The sequence below is a fragment of the Jaculus jaculus genome, chromosome 9, assembly GCF_020740685.1.
Source record: "Jaculus jaculus isolate mJacJac1 chromosome 9, mJacJac1.mat.Y.cur, whole genome shotgun sequence".
Lineage (NCBI taxonomy): Eukaryota > Metazoa > Chordata > Mammalia > Rodentia > Dipodidae > Jaculus > Jaculus jaculus.
Window position 1 is genome coordinate 136,923,905 of NC_059110.1, and position 24,825 is coordinate 136,948,729.

The 24,825-nt window shown below is 50.1% G+C and overlaps 2 protein-coding genes across 4 annotated transcripts; one reads left to right on the forward strand and one right to left on the reverse strand.

The window, feature by feature from the left end:
- The first annotated feature begins 650 nt into the window (after positions 1–650).
- Prr29 (proline rich 29) lies at positions 651–5,795 on the forward strand. 2 transcript variants are annotated; one of them, XM_045159698.1, is made up of 6 exons: positions 651–771; positions 1,024–1,099; positions 1,324–1,469; positions 2,450–2,667; positions 2,775–2,845; positions 3,025–5,795. In XM_045159698.1, exons 1-6 carry the CDS (start codon positions 712–714, stop codon positions 3,051–3,053), a joined length of 600 nt encoding a protein of 199 aa, XP_045015633.1. In that variant the 5' UTR covers positions 651–711; the 3' UTR covers positions 3,054–5,795. The 2 variants fall into 2 exon arrangements, with proteins under 2 accessions (XP_045015633.1, XP_045015634.1); XM_045159699.1 differs by lacking the exon at positions 2,450–2,667 and having other exon boundaries at positions 3,025–3,067.
- Icam2 (intercellular adhesion molecule 2) lies at positions 3,807–9,885 on the reverse strand. Of its 2 annotated transcripts, none has more exons than XM_045159697.1 (4): positions 9,710–9,885; positions 6,608–6,880; positions 4,796–5,116; positions 3,807–4,043 (listed from the first exon to the last, which is right to left on the reverse strand). In XM_045159697.1, the coding sequence occupies exons 1-4, from the start codon at positions 9,768–9,770 to the stop codon at positions 3,874–3,876; spliced, it is 825 nt and encodes a 274-aa protein (XP_045015632.1). In that variant the 5' UTR covers positions 9,771–9,885; the 3' UTR covers positions 3,807–3,873. The 2 variants fall into 2 exon arrangements, with proteins under 2 accessions (XP_045015632.1, XP_004655694.1); XM_004655637.2 differs by having other exon boundaries at positions 3,807–4,147.
- Between the last annotated feature and the right edge of the window lie 14,940 nt (positions 9,886–24,825).

The following is a 24,825-nucleotide window of genomic DNA, read 5'->3' on the forward strand; positions in this document are numbered from 1 at the left end:
CGGCTCACCTTGGGCCAAGAACTAAGCAAACAACAACAGGAGAGAGAGAGAGAGAGAGAGAGAGAGAGAGAGAGAGAGAGAGGGAGAGAGGGAGAGAGGGAGAGAGGGAGAGAGGGAGAGAGGGAGGGAGGGAGGGAGGGAGGGAGGGAGGGAGAGAGAGAGATACTGAGCACGGCCTGTCCTGCTCTGTGAATATGGCCAGAGTCTGCCTGGCTCTTAGGATGCCCCTGTCCTGGTTGGCAGAGGGGTAGAGCAGGGAATGGACCCTGTGGCCACCTCAGTCACCTACCCCGTACCCTGGAGCTCATTCTAGCAAATTCTCTATTCCTGCTGAACCCCTCGGCTGCACTTGAGCTCCAACCAGGCCAGGGATCCAGGCCACACACCAGCCTCATCCACACACCAACCAAACCAACCAAACACACCCCCTCTTCCACCTCCAGCCCCAGCACTGAGGTGCCTTGTACAGGGACGCCCAAGACTGACTCAGCAAGGGTCTTGAGGGCGGACCTCCAGTGGACAGTCGGACCTCAGGTTCCTGGAGGACCTCTTAGGCCCCAGTAGAAAAAAGGAGGGATGCTCAGTGACTGACTGGGGGGAGGGACGGCCCCGCCCACCCCGGGGAGGAGCTTTTTCTTTCTCTTTCGCTCAGCGTCCCTGGTGTTTCCAAGGTAACCCTGTCCAGGTAATCCTGACCAGCAGATCTGGGCCATGGCCTCCGGCGTCAGCAGGAGCTGGAATGGCACCCCACCACAGAGTGAAACCCGGACGGTGAAGGCTGAGCCCGGCAGCGGAGCCTGCCTGGGGGAGGAGGGGAGGGGACTGGATTCCGGAGGGCAGTTGGGGTGAGAGCGAGGAGAGAGAGGTCCCAAACAGGGAAGAAGAGACCGGGAAACTGGGTAGGGAGAGGGCAGGCTTGGGAGATCAGAAGAACCGGGAAGGAAGTTTGGAGGCTCCGTGGTGTGCCCCATCCCTCTCCTACCTGGTCTGGCTAACTCTTCCTGCACAACCCCCCCCCCCCAGCCCTGGGTGACCATCCTGCAGCCTCTCTCTTGGTCCGTCCCACCCCCGGCTCCGCAGCCCAGCCGCGTGAAGGAAGGTAAGGTTCTGGTGGTGGTGGTAGGGGGAGTTACTCTCCAATCTCCCCTGTGCTGTGCACACTTGGGGTGCCTGTGCTGCATGCTGCCCGCCCCATTACTTCCGCGCCTTGGTTGCGTGGGAATGGAGGCCCTGGAGTCTGGGCTCCGGGAAGGAAGGAAGGAAGGGACAGTTTGGAGGCCCACGGGGCGGGGGTGGGGGCGCTGCTGAAACTTTTGTCCTTAGACTTGATGGACCTGATGCTGCTGCACAACGTCCAAATGCACCAGCTTCTGCTGAGTCGTCTGACGGCCGGAGCGCTGAACCCAGAGCCGGAGTGGCCCAGCTTGCAGAGCGCGCTGGGCTCAGAACCCCAGTGGCCCAGCCTGCAGGTGCGGGGAGCGGGGCGGCAGGGTGGAGATCAATTCATCTGTGGTTCACCCCAGGAAGGAAGCCAGTTCACACTTCTCTGGCTGGGTCCCTTTGGCAACTATTATGTGTCAAAGCCGGGTGTCCGCCTCCATGGTGATGGTAGTACAGTGGTAAAATCCTGACACCCACTCAGGTTTTGTCTTCAAAGAGGCTCCCCTGGGTAACGTCCCTCAACTCACCTCTCACCTCACCACCCACCTGCACACTTTGAGCCTCAAGTGAGCAGACACTACTGTGGCCCGGTGCTTAACATTTTTTAAGGGCTTAACTGGTATCTGTCAAAACAAGTGGATGAGGGTGACTATAAGGCCACGTGGGCTGTCACAGGCACATAGGAGATACCCAGCTGGATGCACACCTCATAGGAGAGGAGGAAGGGTCCTTGGATCATGTCAAGTGGCCGTAGGAACTGACCTTGGTAGGATCTTAACTCTGGTGTGGGTTGTGTGCGGGGTGTGAGAAGTCAGGGGGAAGTGAGGCCTGCATGGAGCCGGAACTCCGGGTGGCCAGGAAAGGTAAAAGAGGCTGGTCAGGTGAATCTGTCAGGTGAAGACCTACAGAACTGCTGCTACCCCTCACCTCCAGGCCTGTCAGGGGGGCTCTGGGATGAACACCCCACCTCACTGAGGAGCCCTAGAGGCAGCGCCGTAGATTCCCAGCCCCAACTTTGGAGTCACTGGGTTTATTCCGGTCCCTGACCTCGCCTCTTATTAACTGGGGGCCCTGGATAAGTTGTTTAACTTTTTGGACCCTGGGTTCTCCCAGCACAGGATAAGGAGTAAATGTCTCCAGCGTGCCTTGCTTGCGTGCAGGGGACGCTCACTGGACGGTAGCCATGGTGTTGATGCATCTATGTAGAACATGATGTAGGGGGTGGCAGAGCGGGTGCGGGGAGAAAGCCTGCGCCACCTCCACCCTGTTCCTTTTGCACAATCGCCAGGGCTACCTGGACAGCCAACAGGAGCAGCTGGAGGTGATGGACGTGCAGGAGGAAGGGCCTGTGGTGTTCCACCATCACTACTTACCCCCTCTGGTGGCCCCTCTGAGCTCCCTGCAACCGTGGCCAGCCCCTTTCCTCCCGGCCCCCCTGTGCCCGTCCCACTGGCAGGGTCCACCCAGGATCCAGCACCAGCGTCCTGCCTCCCAGCAAAGGGAGGTGTAAGTGGGGCTAGGCTGAAAAATCGGGCTTGTGGGGTGGGGGGTAAAACTCTCAGAGGTCACTCTGGACCCATGAAGGAGTCTTTCTTGTCTCTCCCTCATCTCAGGAGAGCTGTGCCCCCACCCCCACCCCCCAGTGCCACCGAGACCGTGGGTGCAGACATACCCCCAGCTTCAGGTAAAGGGCGAGGTGGGCAGGCAAGAGGGCCAGGCCTGGGAGAGTCTGGAGGTCAGGGTGGCAGAAGTGGGGCTCCTGCCGATCACTGTTGCAGGCACTGGCCCGTCCCCCTCCCTTGCTTTCCCTTGGGGTCCACCAATCCAGGAAGGAGGCGTGACATACGGGTGCTGTCTCTCTAGACTACTATGATGCCGAGAGCCTACCATGAGCACAGACATTCACAGGGACCTGCCGGCTTCGATGCAGGACTGCCAATGGCCCTGGCGTGCCCGCCGCCCACTCTACTGTCAACTGACTCTGCACCCACCCTGGAGCCCGACTTTCTCCCTTTTTCCCGATGAGACCCTCTACGCTGGGGATAAGACCCTTCCCATCCCACTGCAATCTCGAGCTAGCCCGATCTCCGTGTGAAGAGCTCCTTCAAGCCCCACCAGGGCCCAGAAAGCCATTAAGCCCAACTCGGCTCCACTGTTTCCTACTCACACGAGAGCGAGGCCTTGGAGCTGGAGCCCTAGTGTGTCTCTGCCACTCCTCTCTCTGGGATGGGGACGGCTTCGTCATGATCTTTTGGCCTGACAGTGGGACAGAAGCAGAGGAGCATGATTGTCTCCCAGCTCCTTAAGTCCCCCTGAGAGCAGAATGGCAGAGGAGACGTCTGACTGGGGAGAGCCCTACAGCTGAGTCCGTTCCTCTGGACCCTTCTTTGCCTCATGAGGTTGACCCTGTGAGCAGACAGGAGAGTCAGGGCTATGTCCTGCTCCAATCTAGAATGCCTGAGGTCCCAAGGGCAGCTGGGACTAGAGTATCCTCGGTCATCCAAGTCCTCAGTAGGCATCATTGCTCCTAATGGTGAAGATGGATGTCTGGGACTTGGCTGCAAAGATTCTGGAAAGCCCTGGAAATGAGCAGGTGAGAGGAGCTGAGGGAGACACTGTTATCCCAGGAGCAGACATGAAGGACACAAGGTTAAATTCATATATTTGTGTTCAGGCTAAAAAAGGAAATGTCCCCAGAGCCTTGTACTGCTATCACAGTCCCTCGGCCAGGGCTGGACTACACCCTGACAAGCCAAGTCGAGTTTCAGCAGCCACCAGGCTGCTGGCCATGTGGCTCATGCAGGATGTGTCCGGAAGGCCCGGGGAAGCCTCCTCCAGGCAGCTAGCACCCTGTAGGTGCCCGTCCGAGTCCTGTGCCAGTGCTGACCAAAGACAAAGCAGAGCAGGACAGATGTCACAAACAAGAAGAGCAGTACGGACACAACCGTGATGAGGATGACCATCTGGCTGTCCTGCCCAGGGAGCCCTGGGGAAGATGGAAGGGACAATGGTCTTAGAAGCTTTCAGGTGCCATGGCTCCCAATTGTCCACCCATCTCTCCCTGTCCTCTCATCTATTCTGTAGTTACCATAGTTCCAGAAGACAGTGGCATAAGGTGACTGTCTCAGAGTGACATCTAAGAGCAAGATAACCCAGGCTCCACGTCACCAGGCAGGGCAGACATTCTCCTACCAGCAACTCCTGGACCCAGCGTGTGGCACACGCCATGGCCTGGGCCATGTCCCTCCATCAGCAGCGCTGAGGAAGTTTCAAGCAAACTCCCTGGTGACAGGCTTCCCAGCCAGAGTTGCAGAAGAGAAGCGCTCTGGGCCCAAGGATCGGGTCAGCCAGACTTCTCAGTGTAGGGAAGAGTTGCGGCCAGAGAGAGGACACATTGCCTTGGTCAAGACCTCACAGCTCAGTAACAGCCAAACACCTAGTTTTGCTGCCTTGACAATGGGAAGAGTTGGGGTCCGGGCTGGAGAAAGAACTAGGGAAGAGGGTAGGAAAAGGAGCCCTCAGGACTAAGTGTGTGCCCCAACCACCTAAAAATGGGGCTCCTGGATTTTCTTCCCCCAAGGAGCGAAAGGGGAATTCGACCTCTTTCCCTCTCTACCCAATGGAGTCCACTCACCATAGACTTCGAGGATCTGGGGCTCTGAGATGCTGCGAATGATGTACCCGCCGTGAGGTCGCAGGTCCAGCTCAGCCTGGCAGGAGAAGCTGAGGAGGCGATCTTCGGTGGAGGCTGTGCTGTTGAGAGTGGTGGTGGCATCTTGTGGGGCCAAGGCTGCACCCCCAAAGGTCTGATTTTGCAGGGTCTCCTTCCCACGGAGCAGGGTGAGGGTGAGGCTCTCAAGGGGCTTTACGTCTGGCACTGTGCACTCGATGGTGAAGGGTTTACCCACAACCACCCGTGGGGGCTGCAGCTTCAATATGACCTGCGTTGGGAGCTCTGCAGGCGACAAAAGAAGGAAATCTGCTCAGGATGGAGGTGTGTCCCTGTAGGCCCCACCTGGCCAGGGCTTATCTCCTGGCGCCTCTCCTAATGTTCCAGTTCCTACCAGGACTTGTGGGAGAGGAAGAGGACTGGGAACTGGCCTGCCCATTGTAAGAAGAGGAAGAAAGAAGCTCTTCAGAATGAAAGATGTGCTTGGTGTTGGTTTTGTGGACGCGATGTGCAGATAAGACGCAGATGGTCAGGTGTCTATATAAAGAGAAGACCCAGAACGTGTACAGCCAACTGGAAAGATACAAAAAAATCTGGGGTCTATCTCCCTCAAAACTAAACGCAAATTTTGCATTAAACAGTTGTATAATTATGTTGCAAGAGACTTGGAAGGGACCGTTCATTAGATGTGGGCATGTGAGGAACTGCTATGAAGTCCCTCACTTAGGAGGCAGGGGCTGGAGCCAGACTTGCCTTGTTTCTCCAGGGTCAGCTTCATGACCAAAGAGATTCTTTACCTACTGAACAGGGACTGTGGTGGCACCTGGGTTCTCTTTTAAAATAGGATACCTTGGGCTGAGGAAATGGCTTAGCAGTTAAGGTGTTTGCCTGTGAAGCCTAAGGACTCCAGTTCAATACCCCAGGACCCACGTAAGCCAGTTGCACAAGATGCATCTGGAGTTCATTTGCAGGGGCTGGAGGCCCTAGTGTGCCCGTTCTCTTTCTCCCTACCTGCCTCTCTCTCTCTCAAATGAATGAATGAATGAAATAAATGAATGAATGAATATAGAATACCTTATCTCTACTCAACCCCGCTTTACCCCAGGGTGGATTTTTTTTTTTTTTAGTTTTTCGAGGTAGGGTCTCACTCTAGCCCAGCCTGACCTGGAATTCACTATGTAGTCTCAGGGTGGCCTTGAAGTCACGGTGATCCTCCTACCTTTACCTCCTGAGTGCTGGGATTTCACCCAGGTTTTGGATGTGTTTGGATCCAATAAAGTCAGGGATGGGTAGGGCACCAGTGATATGCCTGAAACTGAGATGTTGAGAGAATCCTGGCTTATCCTAGCAAGTGTGTGTGTGTGTGTGTGTGCAAGATAGAGAGAGAAATGGTTACACATTTGCCCTAGACCCCTAGGTAAAGATAAGAACACCAGGCCATGTGACACCTCCACCTTCTCCCCATGAAGTACGGGAGTCTGGGAGTATGCCAGCTCTCCCGATGTTCTTCCATTGCTTGCCATGGGTGTGGGTGCTCTGGTGGCCAAGCTGGGTTCTCACTGGAGAGACCCTGCATTGGGAACTGACTTTTAGATCTAGACTAGCCTGTCCTCCTTCCAATGAGACTCGAAACCCTGGCGTCTGATCCTGAAATGCCTGTAGGCTCAAGGACTACAACCAAGGGTGTGGGCCCATTCTGAGCCCGGGGAGGTGGTAATACTGCGCCGCCTCGGGACCATTCGCGGACACAGGCTCTGCCCCGCGGGCGGCACTCACGGTACACGCTGACTCTGAGGCTTTTCAACAGCTGCTTGCCGTTGCAGGTGAAGTGGCAAAGCAGGACGGTGTCCTGGGAGAAGTTTGAGACCAGGAACTGCGCCCACTGATTCTGTGGGTCATACTTCAGCAGGGTCTTATTCAGGGGAGTCTCCAGGCCAATCTTCTCCGGCTTGGCGCAGCTGGTACTGCAGTTGACTTCAACAGACCCTCTGGTCTCTACTGCCAGCTTCTCCGGCCATATGTGCACCTCGAATGTCTCCTCTCCAGACCCTGGAAGACCGAAGACCATATGGCAGTGGGTGCCCCTGTTGCCTATTGATGGAGCTGGGTGCCACCAGCACTCAGGAACAAAGACCAAGGACCCTTGGAGCTGGAGAGATTGTTTAGTGGTTAAGGAAATTGCCTGCAAAGCCTAAGGTCCCAGGTTCGATTCCCCAGAATCCACGTGAGCCATAAGCACATGGGGGCACATACATCTGGAGTTGGTTTGCTAGAGGCACTGGGGCATCCATTCTCACCCTCCCTTCTTCCCTGTCTGTAATAAATAAAAAAGAAATAAAAAGATCTAAGGATCCAAGAAGAAAGACCACAGATGGATCCCTCTGTTCTTTTCCATGTATTAGGGCCTGTGGCCATGTGACTAAACACTAGAGGCTGCCTCCCAGCAGCCAATCCCTGACTCTGGCACTCCTTCCTCCTCCTGTCAGTGAGATCCAGATCAGTCTTCTTAAACTCATCTTCTACTCCCTCAAACTTCCGCCCAGTGTCCCCTCTGCCATGAAGGCCATTGAGAATGGAGGTAAGCTCTGAGCTGTGGCCCTGGCTTCAGCCCTTTTTCTTTTCTTCCCTCTCTTCTCTCTCTTCCCTCTCTTCCTTTTCTTTCCTTGCCCTTCCCCCCTTTTTTAAATCATTTCCCCTCTCCATCCTTTTCTGTTTCTAATCCTTCCATAATCATTTTTTTCAAGTAACTGTTAGATGCTTAGCACTGTGTGAGGCTGGGGAGACATGGCAGTGAGCAAGCAAACCATGCCCTGCTCTGGCAGAGGCACACGGTGCCAGGGAAAGGGAGTGGAGGTGGGAGGCTTTCTTTTCTTCTCTTAATTTTGTTTTAAATTTATTTGAGAGTGACAAACAGAGAAAGGGGCAGAAAGAGAGAGAGAGAGAATGGGAAAGCCAGGGCCTCCAGCCACTGCAAACAAATTCCAGATGCATGGGCCACTTTGTGCATCTGGCTTACATGGATTCTGGGGAATCGAGCCTCGAACCGGGGTTCTTAGGCTTCACAAACAAGTGCTTAACTGCTAAACCATCTCTCAAGCCCTTATTTTTTAAAAAAATTTTTAATTAGGGTTGGAGACGTGGCTTAGTGGTTAAGGTGCTTTCCAGAAAAGCCAAAGGACCCGGGTTCAATTCCCTAGTAACCACCTAAATGCATCTGGAATTTGTTTGTGGTGGCTAGAGGTTCTGGGGCACACATTTATTTCTCTCTCTCTTTCCCTTTCCCTCTCTCCCTCTCAAATAAACAAATAAATAAATATTTAAAGTAAACCAAGTGTGGTGGCACATACCTTTAATCCCAGTACTTGGGAGACAGAGGTAGGAGAATTACCATGTGTTCGAGACCACCCTGAAACTACATAGTGAATCCAGGTCAGCCTGGGCTACATGCAGCAAGACCCTATCTCGAAAAACCTGTGTGTGTGCGTGTGTGTGTGTGTGTGTGTGTGTGTGTGTGTGTGTGTGTGTGTATTTGAGAGAAAAAGGCAGAAAGAGAGAAAAAATGGGCGCACACACACTCTAGCCACTGCAAACAAACTCCAGACTCATGTGTCACCTTGTGCATCTCGCTTAGTGTGGGTACTGGGGAATTAAACTCAGGTCCTGAGGCTTTGCAGGCAAGCACTTTAACCGCTGAGCCATCTCTCTGGCCCTGAGAGGGTTCAATAACAGTTACATTTGGGCTGAGCCTTGGACATGCTGGGGGAAGATGTTCCAGACGAAGAGACCACCAGAACAAAGACCCTCCATTGTGAGCATGCTCTCTTAAGACAACAGGGTGACCCAGATGGTCAGAGCCCAGCCAGGAAGAGGAGGGCTTGGAGAAGAGGCCAGAAAAGTAATGGAACACCACGGATAACTTGTATTAGTGTTGATGTTTCCCTAGAGACATTTTGGAGCTTCTAGAAGGTGGGGCCTGGGTTTCAAATGTTTCCCTTTGTGCTGGCCACAAAGCTCCTAGTGAGCTAGACATTCAGGTGGTGCACACTGTGTTAAGATGGAGTCCTCAGTGCCCACTCCCACTCTGTGAGGACCAGGAAGGTGATGGGTCCTGGCCAGCTGGCCCCTGTCTGTGTCCTGTGCTCCCACATGGCCCACTCAGCCCTCAGCTAGTTAGCATGTAATAAAATGGTGGGGAGAGGGGTTTTGAAGGTAGAGAGCAAGAGTCTCATCACGTGTTGGCTAGGCAAACGGGACAGGTGCATTCTCTCTCAAAGCCTCAGTTTCTTCGTCTGTCAAGTAGGCTGGCATCCCTTTCCCCAGGGCCTTTAGTGCTTGGTGAAATTATGCTTGAACGCATCTGCAGGCAGCCCAAGGCAAAGGGCGATCCGCACGTGGTGGTATCCTTTGCAGTCAGTCCCCTTGACCCCCTGAATGGGGTTTCATTTTCACTTTGTTGGCCTAAAGAACTCAGCGTCCTCTGCTGCCCCCTGCTGTCCACTAGGCCCTTTCCATGACAGGCTGGGCGTAGCTCCTCATCTTCCCTCGGACCCCAGCATCCCCCCACTTCCTGAGGCTCCTCCTAACCATCCACTGTCCACCATTCAGCTTTCGCAGCGGCCACAGCCGCACACTCGGAGCCACAGGGTCCCTTCCAAAGGGTGTCCAAAAGACCAGGCGCCCTTCCACTGCCCAAGGTCAAGAGGATTGAAGCGGGCTGACACAGCCTCCTTGTGCCCTTGCTGGGGCAGTATCTGTACTCAAAGTCTCAAGCGCAGGGCCAAGACATCACCCTCCCCTCTTCCACCTGCAGCCTAGGAGCGGGGCCACACCCCCAGCCTGGGCGGGGCCCGGGGTAGGACCGCTGGATGCCTGGCTCACCTGGGCAGCAGAGCAGGGCGAGAAGGGCTGCAGGTAGACCCCAGCAGCCAAAAGAAGACATCTCAGACGGGGGGTCCGCAGGCTCTGGGGGTGTCAGCTGAAGGCTGTTGCCTAGAGAGAAATGGACCCGATGGACAGCACGGGTCAGGGAGTGGCGGCTGTAGCTGCGGTCTGAAAATCCCGTAGCCTTCCCTGGGCCTATGACTGCATTTCCTCTCATTATCTGGGGTCAGGAAGCCACGTGCACAGACCAGCTCCCAGGCCCTCAGGGCCTCAAGAATCCAGGCAAAGGAAGCTGGGAAGCAGATGATAAGCAGGGCCATAACCTTGTGGTCCCTTGCGGCCTGAGCTCCGGCCGGCCTGTGCGTGGAAGTGTAGATGTGGGCAAGCAGTATGTGTGTGCACGTAGGACCCATCTCTGTGGGCTGTGTTCACCGGACAGAATGAGGCCTCCAAGGGTCAGGTCTGGGGAACCCCAGATCTCACAGGACACTCCGTTAGAGTCATCTCTTGGAAGAGGATATCCAGTCCGGGCACACTCACAGCCAAGGCACAGAGACCTTGGGCTTCTCCGAGGAAACCGGGCAGGAGTGTGAGGTCCCGATAATGTCCCAGCACGTATCTGCACACACATTAATGTCCTACCTAGTCCTGCTCAGCTGATGGAAAGCTCACGCAGCCCGGAGCCTTGGAGCAGGTAGCCAGCAGCAGCGTCCCTGGCCCAGGCCCGGGCGAGCAGGGAGCACTCTGGCTGTAGCCTTTCCCCAAACCTCAGGTCCTCTTCTGGGCCTACTTGTTAGTGTCCTCCTGCCCATCTGCCCTCCATGCAGGGCCCTGGCTTGGGAGGCCTAGGACCTGAGGGCTCCTAGAGAAGCTTCTAGTGCTCCTCCTCTTCCTCCATCTTTTGGTGTGTGTGTACACAGGTGCACACACGCTCATGCAAATGCACACCCCCATGCCGCATGAGCGTGCACGCGGAGGCCAGAGGAGGATGCTAGGAGTCCTCCCGTATCGGTCCTTCAGACAGTCTCTCATTGAACCGGGAGCTTATTTTTCTACTTTTGGTAAACTGGCTGAGCAGGGAGCCCCGGTGGCATTCCTGACTCTGTCCTCCTCAGGGCTGGGGTTAAAGGTGTGTGGCCATGCTCAGCCTTTTACGTGAGTGCCGTGAATTGGACACGGGCCCTCATGCTTGCACAGCAAGCACTGCTACCCGCTGGGCGGTCTCCCCAGCCCCAGAAGCAGTGCGCAGGTGGGAACAGGAGCTTTAAAAAAAAAAAAATATATATATATATATATGTATGTATATATATATATATATATTATATATAATTTACTTTTTTGAGAAGGAGAAAGAGGCAGAGAGAGAGAATGGGCATGCCAGGGCCTCCAGCCACTGCAAATGAACTCCAGATGCATGTGCCCCCTTGTACATCTGGCTTACGTGGGTCATGGAGAATTGAACCGGGATCCCTTTGGTTTTGTAGGCAAGCACCTTGACCACTAAGCCATCTCTCCAGCCCGGGAACAGGCGCTTTAACAGACAGAAGGACCTTTGCATGAGACTTTTGTTTACTATCTAGCCAACTCTTCCAATTGTATCTCAGATTCCTGGGGACCAGACAGAGCAAGAGAGGCCTCCTTGCTTTCTCAGGGGAACATCAGAAGGAGCCTATGCAAAGGGAATCCTTAGATTTTGGGGGGCTCAGGCTCAGCTCTTTTCCAGTTTTTTTTGGGGGGGGGATTGTCGAGGCAGGGTTTCACTCTAGAGCAGGCTAAACTGGAATTCACTATATAGTCTCAGGGTGGCCTCGAACTCACAGTGATCCTCTTACCTCTCTGCCTCCCAAGTGATGGGCTCAAAGGCCCGGCTTGGGCTCTTTTCATGAGTCAGGAGGACACCAGGAGGCCCTGCCCCTCCCTCACTGCTGAGGCCCACGGCAGTTACTGTTGATCCAGTCATCCAGCACAGATATCATCAGCCCAGATGCAAGGAAGTCCCTGCTTGAGGCTGCTGGGCTTTGGAATGAATGATACCAGGAAGAAGAGAGGATGGGGTGAATTTATCACTTCATGCTTGCTAAGCCACTGCTCTGCCACTGGGCTATATTCCCAGCCCTCTTTTTAAAAATATTTTATTTGGGGGGCTGGAGAGATGGCTTAGTGGTTAAGGCGTTTGCCTGCAAAGCCAAAGGACCCAGGTTTTATTCCCCAGGACCCACATAAGCCAGATGCACAAGGGGTGCATGCATCTGGAGTCATTTGCTACGGCTATAGGCCCTGGTGCTCCCATTCTCTCTTTGTCTGTCTCTTTTCTCTCTAACTCTTCCTCTCTCTGCTTGTAAATAAATAAATAAAAATAAAAATATATTTTAAAAAGAAAAATATTTTATTTATTTACTTACGTTTTTTAGAGAGAGAAGGAGAGAAAGAATGGGTGGGCCAGGGCCTCCAGCCACTGCAACAAACTCCAGATGCATGTGCCACCTTGTGCATCTGGCTTATGTGGGTCTTGGGGAATCAAATCTGGGTCTTCAGGCTTTGCAAGCAAATGCCTTAACTACTGAGCAATCTCTCCAGCCCTCCAGCCCTCTTTTTACTTCTTATTTTGGGACAAGGTCTCCCTCTGTTGCCCAGGCTGGTTTTGAACTCATTTTGTAGCTCGTCCAGGCAAGTCTTGGACTTGGGATCCCTACCATCTCAGCCTCCTTAGTATCTGGGGTTACAGGCCTATACACCACCAGGCCCAGAAATAAGGGGGTAAATTCTGAGAAGTTTGTCACTGGATAATCTATGGTCACTTTCCTAACCACTTTTCAAACATTAACTAACGAATCCCCTGACTCTATAGGCCAAGTGCTGTTATTATACTCATAGATGGAGACACAGAGGCTCAGAGACTTGAGGAAGGTCACATACACAGGACAGATCCTGTGGGTGAGAGCCAGCTGTAGTAGCTGACCGAGCCCAGCATTGCAGGGACAAGGGAAGGAGTGTTAGGGGATTTCCCCAGAGACCCTTAGGAGGAAACTGCAAGGCAGCAGAAGGCCAAAGGAAATTTCTGGGCAAGTCTCTGGTACACTCTTTGTAGCTTTGTATAAACAAAAGAAGAAGGCATAAATAACAGTTACTAGGAATAACTCGGGAAACATAAGCACAATTCTGAAAAGAGGAACACAGAAATTTGTAGAAACAGAAAGTAGAAGAGCGGTGGTTGCCAGGAGCTGGGAAAGGCAACGAGAGCTGTTGCCTTATGGGTAGTTTCAGTTTTGTAAGACTGAGATTTCCAGAGATTAGTTGCAAAACAAGACGAGCAAACTTTACTCAACTGTGTGTATAAAACATGGATGATACATTCTATGCATATCTTAACACCATTAAAAGTAAAAATAAGTCTCTTCAGCCTAGGCTAGAGTGAGACCCTACCTTGAAAAATCAGAAAAAAAAAAAGTCTCTTTTTGGCTTTTCATCTTTCCTAAATTTCCAGGTCTCTGCTCTGGTAAGCCCCCCTCATTTTGGTCCTGTTGAACTGAGATGGGGAGACCCTTACTCCCACAAGGGTACCCATCCTCTCCTGCCTTCCACATGGCAGGGGCGATCTTTTCTCTTCTCTTAATTAATAAAGTCAACATAAATATTTTTAAAAATATTTTATTTATTTATTTGAGAGAGAAATAAAGAGATAAGGGCGGGGGAGGAAGTGGGTGCGCCAGGGCCTGCAGCCACAGCAAATGAACTCCAGACGCATGTGCCACCTAGTGAATCTGGCTTTATGTGGGTACTTGGGAATCAAACCTGGGTCCTTTGACTTTTCAGGCAAGCGCCTTAACCTCTAAGCCATCTCTCCAGCCCTGAAGTCTACCTAAATCTTTTTAAAAAATAAATAAATAACAATAAGCCAGACTTGGTGGCTCATGATAGTAATTCTAGCACTTGGGGAGGCTGAGGCAGGGTGATCATGAGTTTAAAATCAATCCGGGCTACTCTCAAAAGACCTTTAAGGAGCCAGGCATGGGGGCACGTGCCTTTAATGCCAGCACTCAGGAGGCAGAAGTAGGAGGATCGCCATGAGTTCAAGGTCACCCTGAGACTACATAGTGAATTCCAGGTCAGTCTGGGCTAGAGTGAGACACTACCTTAAAAAAAAAAAAAAAAAAAAATCCTTAAGAGCTGGAGTTAGCAGTTGAGGCTCTTGCCAGCAAAGTCAAAGGACCCTGGCTCAATTCCCCAGTATCCACATAAAAGCAGATGTGCAAGGTGGCACATGTATCTGGAGTTTATTTGCAGTGGCTAAAAGCCCTGGCATGCCCATTCTCTCCCTCCCCACCCCATCTATCTGCCTCTCTCCCTCTCTCTCTCAAGTAAATAAATGAAATATAAAAAATAAAAACCTTAAAATAACAAAAACTAAAAATAAAGACTATAGCCAGGCATGGTGGTGCACGCCTTTAACCCCAGCACTAGGGAGGCAGAGGTAGGAGGATTGCCATGAGTTCGAGGCCACCCTGAGACTACATGGTGAATTCCAGGTCAGCCTGGGCTAGAGTGAGACACTGCCTAGAAAAACCAAAAAATAAAATAAAATAAAATAATAACAATAATAATAATAAAGACTATAAACAATAAATAAATGCCATAAAATATGGAACAAAGTAGATCTTGGAAAATATAAGTTTTCAGATATAAGCAGAAATAATGAAAATCCTGAATGGTTCTATAGTTCTTCAAGACTTTGAGTTGGTAAGATTTTGAAGACTTCACACAGCTCTTCTTAGCTGTTCATCCTTCCTGAGGCCTGACTGGCCAAGTCCTGCTGGGATGGGGGGAGGGGACCTTACTGTCTGATCTCTTCCCACGCGAGTTCCTTCTACCCACTCCTGCTGTCCACATGGCGGGAGCTCTCTGTGGTTCCTTCTCTTGATCTAATAAAATCTTGCTAAACCTCAAAAAAAAAAAAGTAAATAAAATAAAATCTTGGCACAAAGAAAATGCCACATCCAGAAGGAGCGGTAAGTGTAACTTCATGAAAACTCTTTCAGAGGACGGAAAAGCAGCAACACTAGCTAGCTCCATGGTCAGTGTCCCCCAACACGACAAACATGGGATGGAAAAGGAAAGGCCAGCCTCACTCCTGACTGAGACTTCAACAACTATAAAGAAAACACTAACAAATCAAAGCTGGCACTGTGTAGGATATGTAAGACAAAGCTGGGGAGAAGGCTCAGCAGCCCAAGGCCCTTACTTGCAAAGCCTGCTCTCCTGGCTTGGCCCAGGTTCAGTTCTCCTGTGCCCATGTAAAGCCAGCTGCACAAAATGGTGGGTGCACTTGGAGTTTATTTGCAGTGGCAAGAGGCCCCGGCACACCCATTCATTCTCTCTCTTTCTTTCATCATAAGTAAAAATATTAAAAACATTTTTAATTATTTTTAAAAGATATGTAAGGCATTAAAAGCTGATCATGGTGGTACATGTCTGCAATCCCAGCATGGGGGTGGCTCCTGCAGGAGGATCACAAGTTGGATCCCAGTCTGGGCTGTGAGTGAGACCCATCTCAAAAAAAAAAAAAAAAAAAAAAAGACATCAGACTAGAAGACCACACGCAAATGCATTATGTTGGGAAATGACATGGTGGTCTGTGTGGCGTAGAGTCTGCTTCCTTTCCCTTCAGCTATACAGATAGCAATTGCTTCACGCCACTTACCTCAGCTGCCTGTGTCCCCTCATCTTAAGCTTATCCAAAGTCTCATTTTGACTTCTGCCTCACAGTCACATGCGATGCTTTAGGACCCATTGATCAGCCTCTGCCTCCCAGATGTGTGGGGATGTTAGGTCCCTAGGATGCAGGCCTCACCCAGAGAGGAGACAAGAGCCCTTGGAGAGGCCCTGTGTGAAGCTCCGAATTGAGAAAACCAGGCTGGAGAACTGGTGCAGCAGTTGAGGCACGTGCCTGCAAAGCCTGATGGCCCAGGTTTGATTGTCTAGTACCCACGTAAAGCCAGACACACAAAGTGACACATATAGCTGCAGTTTGTTTGCAGAGGATAGAGACCCCAGTGCACCCATTCTCTCTCTCTTTCTCAAATAAATAAATAAATAAATTTTTTAAAGAAGAAGTTAGAGAACCATGAAGACAATTTCTTTTGGGCCCACAGTATCTTAACACCACATGAGGGTGCTGGGCGGGGGGATTCAAAATTGTAACTCAGAGCAACAACGAGTGTCTTGGCTGGCCATAGAGATACACAGCAAGCTATTTATTCCATGGGACTAATACAGCCCAAGATGATTTTCTCTGGGTGGGCAACACTTAACTCTGCACAACTGCCACAGTTGGCATTCTAGTAGCACAGGTGTGGTCATTAAGAACGTCAGTTTTTGTTCCCCCTTTTTGTCAAGAATCCTGTTGTACTTTGTACGAGACAGTTGCTGATGTCCCAAGCAGCTAGGAAGTTTCCTCCTGGGGTCGATGAGGTGAGGCTGGACAGGCGTGGAGGCAGCTTCAGGAGAATGACCCTTACCAGAGCCACTAAGGAGATACTCTGTGGATCCTACTAAGTCTACCAGCCCTTATGATCTGATTGTTACGTCTGTGTGTGTGACATGACATTTACAGGTAACACATCGGACAAAAATTGTATCTGAGGTTGAAAGTAGCAGGTGGAAGTAAGGAAACAAGGAACAATGAAGAAGCCATTAACTTGGGTTAAGGAGAGTTAACTGAAGTGAAGAGACTAGTAGTTAAATAAAAATTCTTTGCTTACTTGGTGCAGGCTAGAGGTTTCAGAGGTCTAGAAGAATCAGTGAAAGGGTGTCAAAGTGGAAAGGCTTATTTTTTCCCCTCAGTTTCTGTAACTATAGGAACTATGGACTTTATATGATTAGGCTTGATTTTGTCTGTTAGAATAAGTTTCCCTATTAAACAAGTGAGGTTTTATCTAGCAGGAAATGATATGAAATCAGAACAATATCTAACCATATAGATTTTATCTACCAGGAAATAATATGAGATCAGAGCAACATATAAGCATAGAAATTTAGGTGGTATAAATTAAAACGAATGGCAGATTTGTCCAGTGGGAAAGCATACAAGTCTAGCATTTAGATGTAACTTTCACCAGGGATTGTTAGAGGCTTAAGTTGATTAAGAATACAATAACAGGGCTAAAGGGATGGCTTAGTGGTTAAGGCATTTGCCTGCAAAGCCAAAGGACCCTGGCTCGATTCCCCACGACCCACATAAGCCAAATGTGCCACCACGCCCAGCTGAGGGAGGTGGGGAGGAACAAATCTGGAACCTGTTTTTATACTCTGGTTTGGGAAGAGGGGAGCTCGGGGCTGACACTCCCGCAAGCAGCTCTGGAGGGCACCTCCTCCCAGGCTGGTAACTCACCGCTTCCTGGAATCCCCCCAGATAAACTGCCTAAGCCCCGGTTCTAGGCTCTGATGTTGAAGAAGCCCAAACTAAAAACATATTTGACAGATTTAAGGAGAAAAAAATATATGTGTGTGTGTGTGTGTGTGTGTGTGTGTGTGTGTGTGTGTGTGTGTGTATAATCGTCTAGATAGATAACACACACTTGATGGATGACAGGGGAGGTGAGCGGGGTGGTACAGCTTAGTGGTTCAGTATATGACTGCAGAGCGCTGAAAGATGACGTCGGACACCATCAACATGTAAGTTCTCAGCAACTTAAAAGGCAACTTCTTTAACATAACCAGAAGTCCTTATATGGAATTTACCCTTAGGGTTTGTATATGGAATGTGCCCTAGAGGCTCAATGTCTCGAACTCTCTGCTCTGACTACTGGTGCTATTTTTTGGGAGGTTCTGGAAACTTTAGGAAGTGGGCCTGGCTGGAGAAAGCAGGTCACTGGGGGTGTGCCTTTGAAAGTTGTGCCTGGCCCTCATCCTCCCTCTCTCTCCCTCTCTCTCTCTCTCTCCCTCTCTCTCTCTCTCTCTCTCTCTCTCTCTCTCTCTCTCTCTCTCTCTCTCTGCTTCCTGTCCACCATGAGGTCAACCGTTTCCTCTTTCATGTGCCTCTGCCACCATGACATTCTGTCTCTCTAGGGCCAGAATCAACGGAGCCAAGCAGTATGGACTCAAACTGGGAAACAGATCCTTTGTCCCTCAAGTTATTTCTGTCAGGTCACTGTCACAATAACAGTAACTTAATAGCCAGGCATGGTGATGCACGCTTTAATCCCAGCATTTGGGAGGAAGAGGTAGGAGGATCACTGTGAGTTTGAGGCCAGCCTGGAGCTACATAGTGAGTTCCAGGTCAGCCTGGGCTAGAGTACTTAGGCTAATACTGCCTAAGAAAAAACACAAAACAAAAACAAGTGACTAATATACTTACTTTAAAAATTTTTTTTGGAAACAGGGTCTCAGTAAGCAGTTCAGGCTAGCCTTAAACTCACAATCCTCCTGTGGGCTGGAGGTGTCACTGTGGGCGGATCCTGGGGTCCAGCCCTAAAGTGAGGGGCAGATCTGGAATTCCAGTCAAAGGTCTGCAGAGTGCCTGAGCTCCGCCTGGGGTTCCGGGAGTGTGCTCGCTCTGTGCTTGGTGGTGGGCTTTCTCTCTGCTCGGACCTCTGAAAGGGGGCCAGCTCCTTTGCCATTATGGAACTTCCCCTGGATCTGTAAGCTTCAAGAAATCAAGTAAAAACAGAACAAATAAATAAAACAAATCCATCCCTCCCATAATTTGTGCCCGGATTAGAGGTTCATCCTGGCAACGTAAAGCTAACACCCACTGAGGCTTTCATTTTAATTTCCCTGCCCACTATGAAGTTAAAGTGTCACATGTATGTGGAAGGTGCAGGGTAATAGGCATCAAGAACTTTGAAAGAAAATGAAAACCACAAAATTCCAGAGAGGAGCTACCTCTGAGGGAAAGCAAGCATTACTAAGTAGCTAAGTCCAGGAAAGCTTCAGGGTAACAGGCATGCTGCAGATACATTTCCAGGCCCAACTATTAAATCTTACAAAACGCAAAGGGAACTTCCTGCTTATCGAGAAGGAAAGGGCATCTCGGTGGGAACAGGAACATGAGCCCCAGCTCAGGTGAGTCCCTTCCTTTCATGAGCCGGAGGCTTCCCAGGATGAGAGCCACCCCAGCCCAGGGCACGCTCTGCAGAGAGAGAGAGAGAGAGAGAGAGAGGGAGAGAGAGAGAGGGAGAGTGAGACAGACAGACAGACAGAGAGAGAGACACACACACACACACACACACACACACACACACACGACTGCTCCTGCCCCGGAGCATCAGCTCCAATGACCCGGGTCACAGTCCACGTGGACCTGTGGGTAAGAGAGCAGCTTGTTTATTTCTACACTGGTCACCCCGATGCCACCCAGAAAAGGAAGGAGAGGAAGAAGGCAAAAACACCGGAAGCAGCCACTGGGGCGGGGCAGCGGGCTGGAGTCCAAGGAGAACCGGCACGTTGGGGGTGGTCAGCAAGCCTGGGGCCGTCCAGGGACCCGAAGCGCAGCACGCACGGGGAGACCGAAGCTCGAGAGAAGGGCGGGAACCCAGGGCTCCACCCGAGTCCACAATCGTTCCACAGCGGAAGTGAGAGGCTGTAACCTACCCTGGGGGCTCAGGGCAGCTCGGGGTCTAGACGTGCGCTGAGCGTGTGTGCGTGTGTGTGTGTGTGCGTGTGTGTGTGTGTGTGTGTGTGTGTGTGCGTGCGTGCGTGCGCGTGCGTGCGTGCGTGTGTGTGTGTGTGTGTGTGTGCGTGCGTGTGTGTGTGTGTGTGTGTGTGTGTTTTCTGTCACAGCCCTGACACCAGTTCAGCATTAACGCCCTCTGGGGTCATGTGCTTCCTGTGCCCTAGTTCTCACCCCAAATGTACCTGACATTAGCTCTACCACCAGTAATTTTGTATCATTGTGTAAACTATACCTAAACTCGATTATTTTTTTAATTATGGTTTTTTACTTATTACAGAGAAAGAGAAAGTGACATGCAGAGAGAATGCACCACCTGGGCCTCTAGCCACTACAAACAAACTCCAGACACATGTGCCACTGTGTGCATCTGGCTTACATGGGTTCTAGGAAATCGAACTTGGGTCCTTAGATTTCACAGTCCAGTGCCTTAACTGCTAAGCCATCTCTCCATTCCCTTTTATTTTATTATTTTGTAGTTTTTCCAGGTAGGGTCTCACTCTAGCCCAGGCTGACCTGGAATTCACTATGTAGCTTGAGGGTGGCTTCAAACTCATGGAGATCCTCCTACGCCTGCTTCCTGAGTATTGGGATTAAAGGCATGCACCACCACTCCCAGCTCCAGTTCCTCTTTTTTTGGACACAGTATCAGTATGTAGTCCAGGCTGGGCTTGAACCCAAAGTCTTCCTGCCTCCTGAGTGCTGGAGGCAGGAGCCACCACATCCAGCTCTTTAACCATCTTCAAATGCATAGTCATGGGGCATCAAGTACATTCACATTGTTCTGCAGCCAGCACCACCTTCCATCCCCAGGGCTTTTTCTTTAAAACAAACAAAACCAACCAAGTGTGCTGGAGCATGCCTTTAATCACAGCTCTCAGGAGGTAGAGGTAGGAGTTCAAGGCCAGCCTGGGTCCACAGAATGAATTCCAGGTCAGCTTGTGCTACAGTGAGATCCTACCTTGAAAAAAAGCAAAACAAACAAACAAACAAAATACAGCAAAACAAACAAACAAAAACTTTTACAGGGGGAAAGACTGCTCAGCAGTTACAGGCGCTTGCTTGCAAAGCTTGAAAGCCCAGATTCAACTCCCTAGTACTCACACAAAGCCAGAAGCACAAAGTGGCGCATGTGTCTGGAGTTTGTTTGCAGTGGCAAGAGACTCTAGTGTGCCTATTCTCACGTTCTCTCTCTTTTTCAAATAAACAAATACTTTAAAAACCTTTTTATTGACAACCTCCATACATATAGATAATACAGAGCGATCTCAATACCCTCCCGCTTCCCTTCCCTCCCCTCTTCAGTGTCCCCCACCACACCCCTTCTTTCCAACCAGTCTCTCTTCTATTTTGATGTCATCTTCTGTCCCCTTCTATTCTACAGACCTCATGTAGGTAGCATCATCCACTGTAGGTATCAGGGACCTCCGTGACCCATAACTCACTGAAAAGTACCTCACCCTGGTACTGAAATTTTCTTTTTTTTCTGTTTTACATTTTATTGTTATTTATTTGTTCCAGAGGGAGAGAGAAAGAGGGGGAGAGAGAGAGAGGAGAGAGAGAGTGAGTGTGGAGAATGGGCATACCAGGGCTTCCAGCCACTGCAAACAAACTCTAGACGCATGCACCATCTGGTGCATCTGGCTTATTTGGGTTCTGGGGAATTGAACCTGGGTTCCTTGGCTTTGTAGGCAAGTGCCCTAACTGCTAAGCCATCTTGCCAGCCCTGAAAATTTCTTGTAACAATCTCTGGCTTTTGGGCACAGCATTCTCCACCCCCACAGGGTACATCTGTCCAAACTCTCTCTTGTTTAACATAGATATTACTGAGCTAGTGAAAAAGTAGGTTTCCATATGACTAATTAAAAAAATATTTTATTTTTTTAATTTATTTTATTTAATTAATTAATTTATTTTTTGTTTTTCGAGGTAGGGTCTCACTCTGGCTCAGGCTGACCTGGAATTCACTATGTAGTCTCAGGGTGGCCTCAAACTCTCGGAGATCCTCTTACCTCTGCCTCCCGAGTGCTGGGATTAAAGACGTGCGCCACCACGCCCGGCAAATATTTTATTTTTAATTATTTACCATAGAAGAGAGAAAGAGAGACAGAATATGGGTGCACCAGGGACTATAGCCACTGCAAACGAACTCTAGACACATGCATCACATTGTGCATCTGGCTTATATGGTATGGTAGTTTGATTCAGGTGTCCCTCATAAACTTAGGTGTTCTGAATGCTAGATTCCCAGCTGATGGAGAGTTGGGAATTAATCTCGCCTGGAGGCAGTGTATTGTTGGGGGCAGGATTATGGGTATTATAGTCAGTTTCCCCTTGCCAATGTTTGGCATGCTCTCCTGTTGCTATTGTACACATTATGTTGGCCAAGGGGTGATGTCCATCCTCTGCTCATGCCATCATTTTCCCCTGCCATCGTGGAGCTTCCCCTCAAGACTGTTAGCCAAAATAAACCTCTTTTTCCCCACAAGCTGCTCTTAGTTGGGTGATTTCTACCAGCAATGCGAACCTGACTACAACAGTAAAGTGGTACCAAGGAGTGGGGTTGCTGCTAGACACCTGACTGTGTGGTTTTGCCCTCTTGGAGCTGATTTTCAAGAGGAATGTGGAAGAATTTGAAACCTTGGCCTAAGAGATGCCTTGCAGTGCTGTAAGTACAGCTTGATGGACTATTCTGGTCAGAGTTTAAGGGCCTGAATGCAGTAAGAACTATGGACTGTGAGGTTTGGCTTATGAGGGTAAGAAAGAGCTTTGTCTGGACCGGGCTAGAAGCAGTTTGTGTGAGAAACTTGCTGTTATGCCCGTGTCCTGAGAAGTTGTGCAGGGTTGCACTGCATAGAGATGGACTGGTGTGAGCAGAGGGATATAGCACAGAAAAAAAAAATGAAATCTTTAGGCCTAAGCTGCTGCCCACTCACCTGCAAATTGTTTGAGAGATTACAACCATTGATATTGGGCAAGATGACCTGTGTTGGGGCAACAGGAAGAATGAAGACTCTTTGGAAGGGGCCTGAGTGCTCAAGGAGTATCCTGTTATTCTTCAAAGTCTGCTTTATTCCCCTCTGGATTAACAAATTGGCACCCTACCTGTTATTGTGGAGTATAAGAAATACTGGAAAGAGGGTCATTGAGTCTGCAACATGGTCTTCTGTTTTGGAAATGGCCATGGGCAGTGTGAAGCAGGTTTGCTGGATGCCTGCATGGAGACTCTATGGGGCCAGGAGGATGAACTGTGGATTGCAGTGGAAACCCAGTGGAGATGCCAGGACCACGAGATGGCTGCCAAGGAGAGCTGCTGGCCCCAGATGAAGTTTTCCAGGACTGTGAGTAGCCTAGCTGGAGGGGTGGAATTGGAACTCCAGAGACTTGTTGCTGGTTAGAATTATCGGACTTGGCGATTTGTCACTGACTAGAGTTGTTGGACTTGAAGCTAGAGTTTGGTGTTTGCCCTGTTTAAATCTTGTATTCGTTGAATATTTCTTTGCTATGTCCAGTGACATCTTTTGCAGTGTGAATGTTTATTCTGTGCCATTATGGGTTTTTTAAGGTTATTTATTTATTTATTGGTATTATGGGTCAGTTAAAAGATCTTGGACTATGGAGGTGTATGAACATAATTTTTATTGATTAAAAAACAACTTTGGGGACTTTTAAAGTTGGGTGAATGCATTGCATTTTACATCATATATGGCTGTCAGTTTATGGGGGCCAGGGGCAGAATGTGGTGGTTTGATTCAGGTGTCCCCCATAAATTTAGGTGTTTGGAATGCTGGGTTCCCAGCTGATGGAGATTTAGGAATTAACGCCTCCTGGAGAGGGTGTATTGTTGGGGGCAGGTTTATGGTTATTATAGTCAGTGTCCCCTTGCCAGTGTTTGGCACACTCTCCCATTGCTATTGTCCACCTTATGTTGGTCAGGGGGTGATGTCCACCCTCTGCTCATGCCATTGTTTTCCCCTGCCATCGTGGAGCTTCCCTCTTGAGCCTGTAAGCCAAAGTAAACCTCTTTTTCTCCACAAGCTGCTCTTGGTTGGGTGATTTCTACCAGTAATGTGAACCTGACTGTAGCACATCAGTTCTGGGAAATCAAACCTGAGTCTTCAGGCTTCGCAGGCAAGTGCCTTAACCACTAAGCTGTCTCTCCAACCCTCCATATGGCTTATTAATAACATCTTTAGGGCTGGAGAGATGGCTTAGCGGTTAAGCGCTTGCCTGTGAAGCCTAAGGACCCCGGTTCGAGGCTCAGTTCCCCAGGTCCCACGTTAGCCAGATGCACAAGGGGGCGCACGCGTCTGGAGTTCGTTTGCAGAGGCTGGAAGCCCTGGCGCGCCCATTCTCTCTCTCTCTCCCTCTATCTGTCTTTCTCTCTGTCTCTGTCGCTCTCAAATAAATAAATAAAATATTTTAAAAAAATAACATCTTTAATGTTGATTAACTCTCCTCCAACACCCTTTCTTTCCCCATCCACCAGGATTTTTTTTTTAATCTTCCCAAACCGAAACTCTGGGGCAGTGAAACTATAGTTCCACATTGCTCCTCTGGCCCCTAGTGACTCCTCTTCTACTTTCTATCTCTGAGTTTGACTCCTCTAGGAAGCCCATAAAAGTGGACGCTTACAGTAGTTGCACTTTTGTGCCTGACTCAGCTCACTCAGCATCTTGTCCTCAAGGTCCATCTATGTGGCAGCCTGTGGCCGAATTCCCTTCTTCCTGAAGGCCGCAGGTTATTCCACTGCGTGTGCCACATTGTGTCTATTCATCCGCCTGTCCATGGATGGACACCTGGGTTTCTTCTGCATTTTGGCTGCTGCCAGTAATGGTGCTATGAACATGGTGTACAAATTTATGTTTGAGATTCAGCTTTCAATTCTTTTTTTGCTTTGTTTTGTTTTGTTTTGTTTTGTTTTTCAAGGTAGGGTCTCACTCTGGCCCAGGCTGACCTGGAATTCACTCTGTAGTCTCAGGGTGTTCTCGAACTCACGGAGATCCTCCTACCTCTACCTCCCGAGTGCTGAGATTAAAGGCGTGCGCCACCATGCCCGGCTCAGCTTTCAATTCTTTTGGGGTACATACCTGTTGCAGTCAGCTCCACGTTGCTGGGACGAACTTCCAAACACACACACTTTAGGAGAGGAATGGGATTTATCTCAGCACAAATCTGGTGGCTGTTCCTCCGATGGCGGAAGAAGCTGCTTGCTTCCGTACATCCAGAGAGAAACAACTGCAGCCAGCGAAACACCAACACCAGCAGACAACATGAAACCCCCGAGTTCAAACTCTCTCTCCCTGTCTGTGCGCTGGGATTCAGATCCACCCAGTGATACCCACCCCTCCCAGCAGGAGTCTTCCTGCTAGGAGCTAAAGCTGAAAACTCAATTAAAAAAAATCTGGGGCCCAGCATGGTGGCGCACACCTTTAATCCCAGCACT

What these genes read in the sequence shown, in the direction of transcription:
- Prr29 (XM_045159698.1), top strand. Translation starts at nt 712, where the DNA reads ATGGCCTCCGGCGTCAGCAGGAGCTGGAATGGCACCCCACCACAGAGT. An exon ending in GCCTCCCAGCAAAGGGAGGT is followed by an intron (nt 2,668 to 2,774) that starts GTAAGTGGGGCT and finishes CCCTCATCTCAG; the next exon opens with GAGAGCTGTGCCCCCACCCC. An exon ending in AGACATACCCCCAGCTTCAG is followed by an intron (nt 2,846 to 3,024) that starts GTAAAGGGCGAG and finishes CTGTCTCTCTAG; the next exon opens with ACTACTATGATGCCGAGAGC.
- Icam2 (XM_004655637.2), bottom strand. Translation starts at nt 9,770, where the DNA reads ATGTCTTCTTTTGGCTGCTGGGGTCTACCTGCAGCCCTTCTCGCCCTG. An exon ending in CGCCCTGCTCTGCTGCCCAG is followed by an intron (nt 6,881 to 9,709) that starts GTGAGCCAGGCA and finishes TCGGTCTTCCAG; the next exon opens with GGTCTGGAGAGGAGACATTC. An exon ending in CCAGATCCTCGAAGTCTATG is followed by an intron (nt 4,148 to 4,795) that starts GTGAGTGGACTC and finishes CATCTTCCCCAG; the next exon opens with GGCTCCCTGGGCAGGACAGC.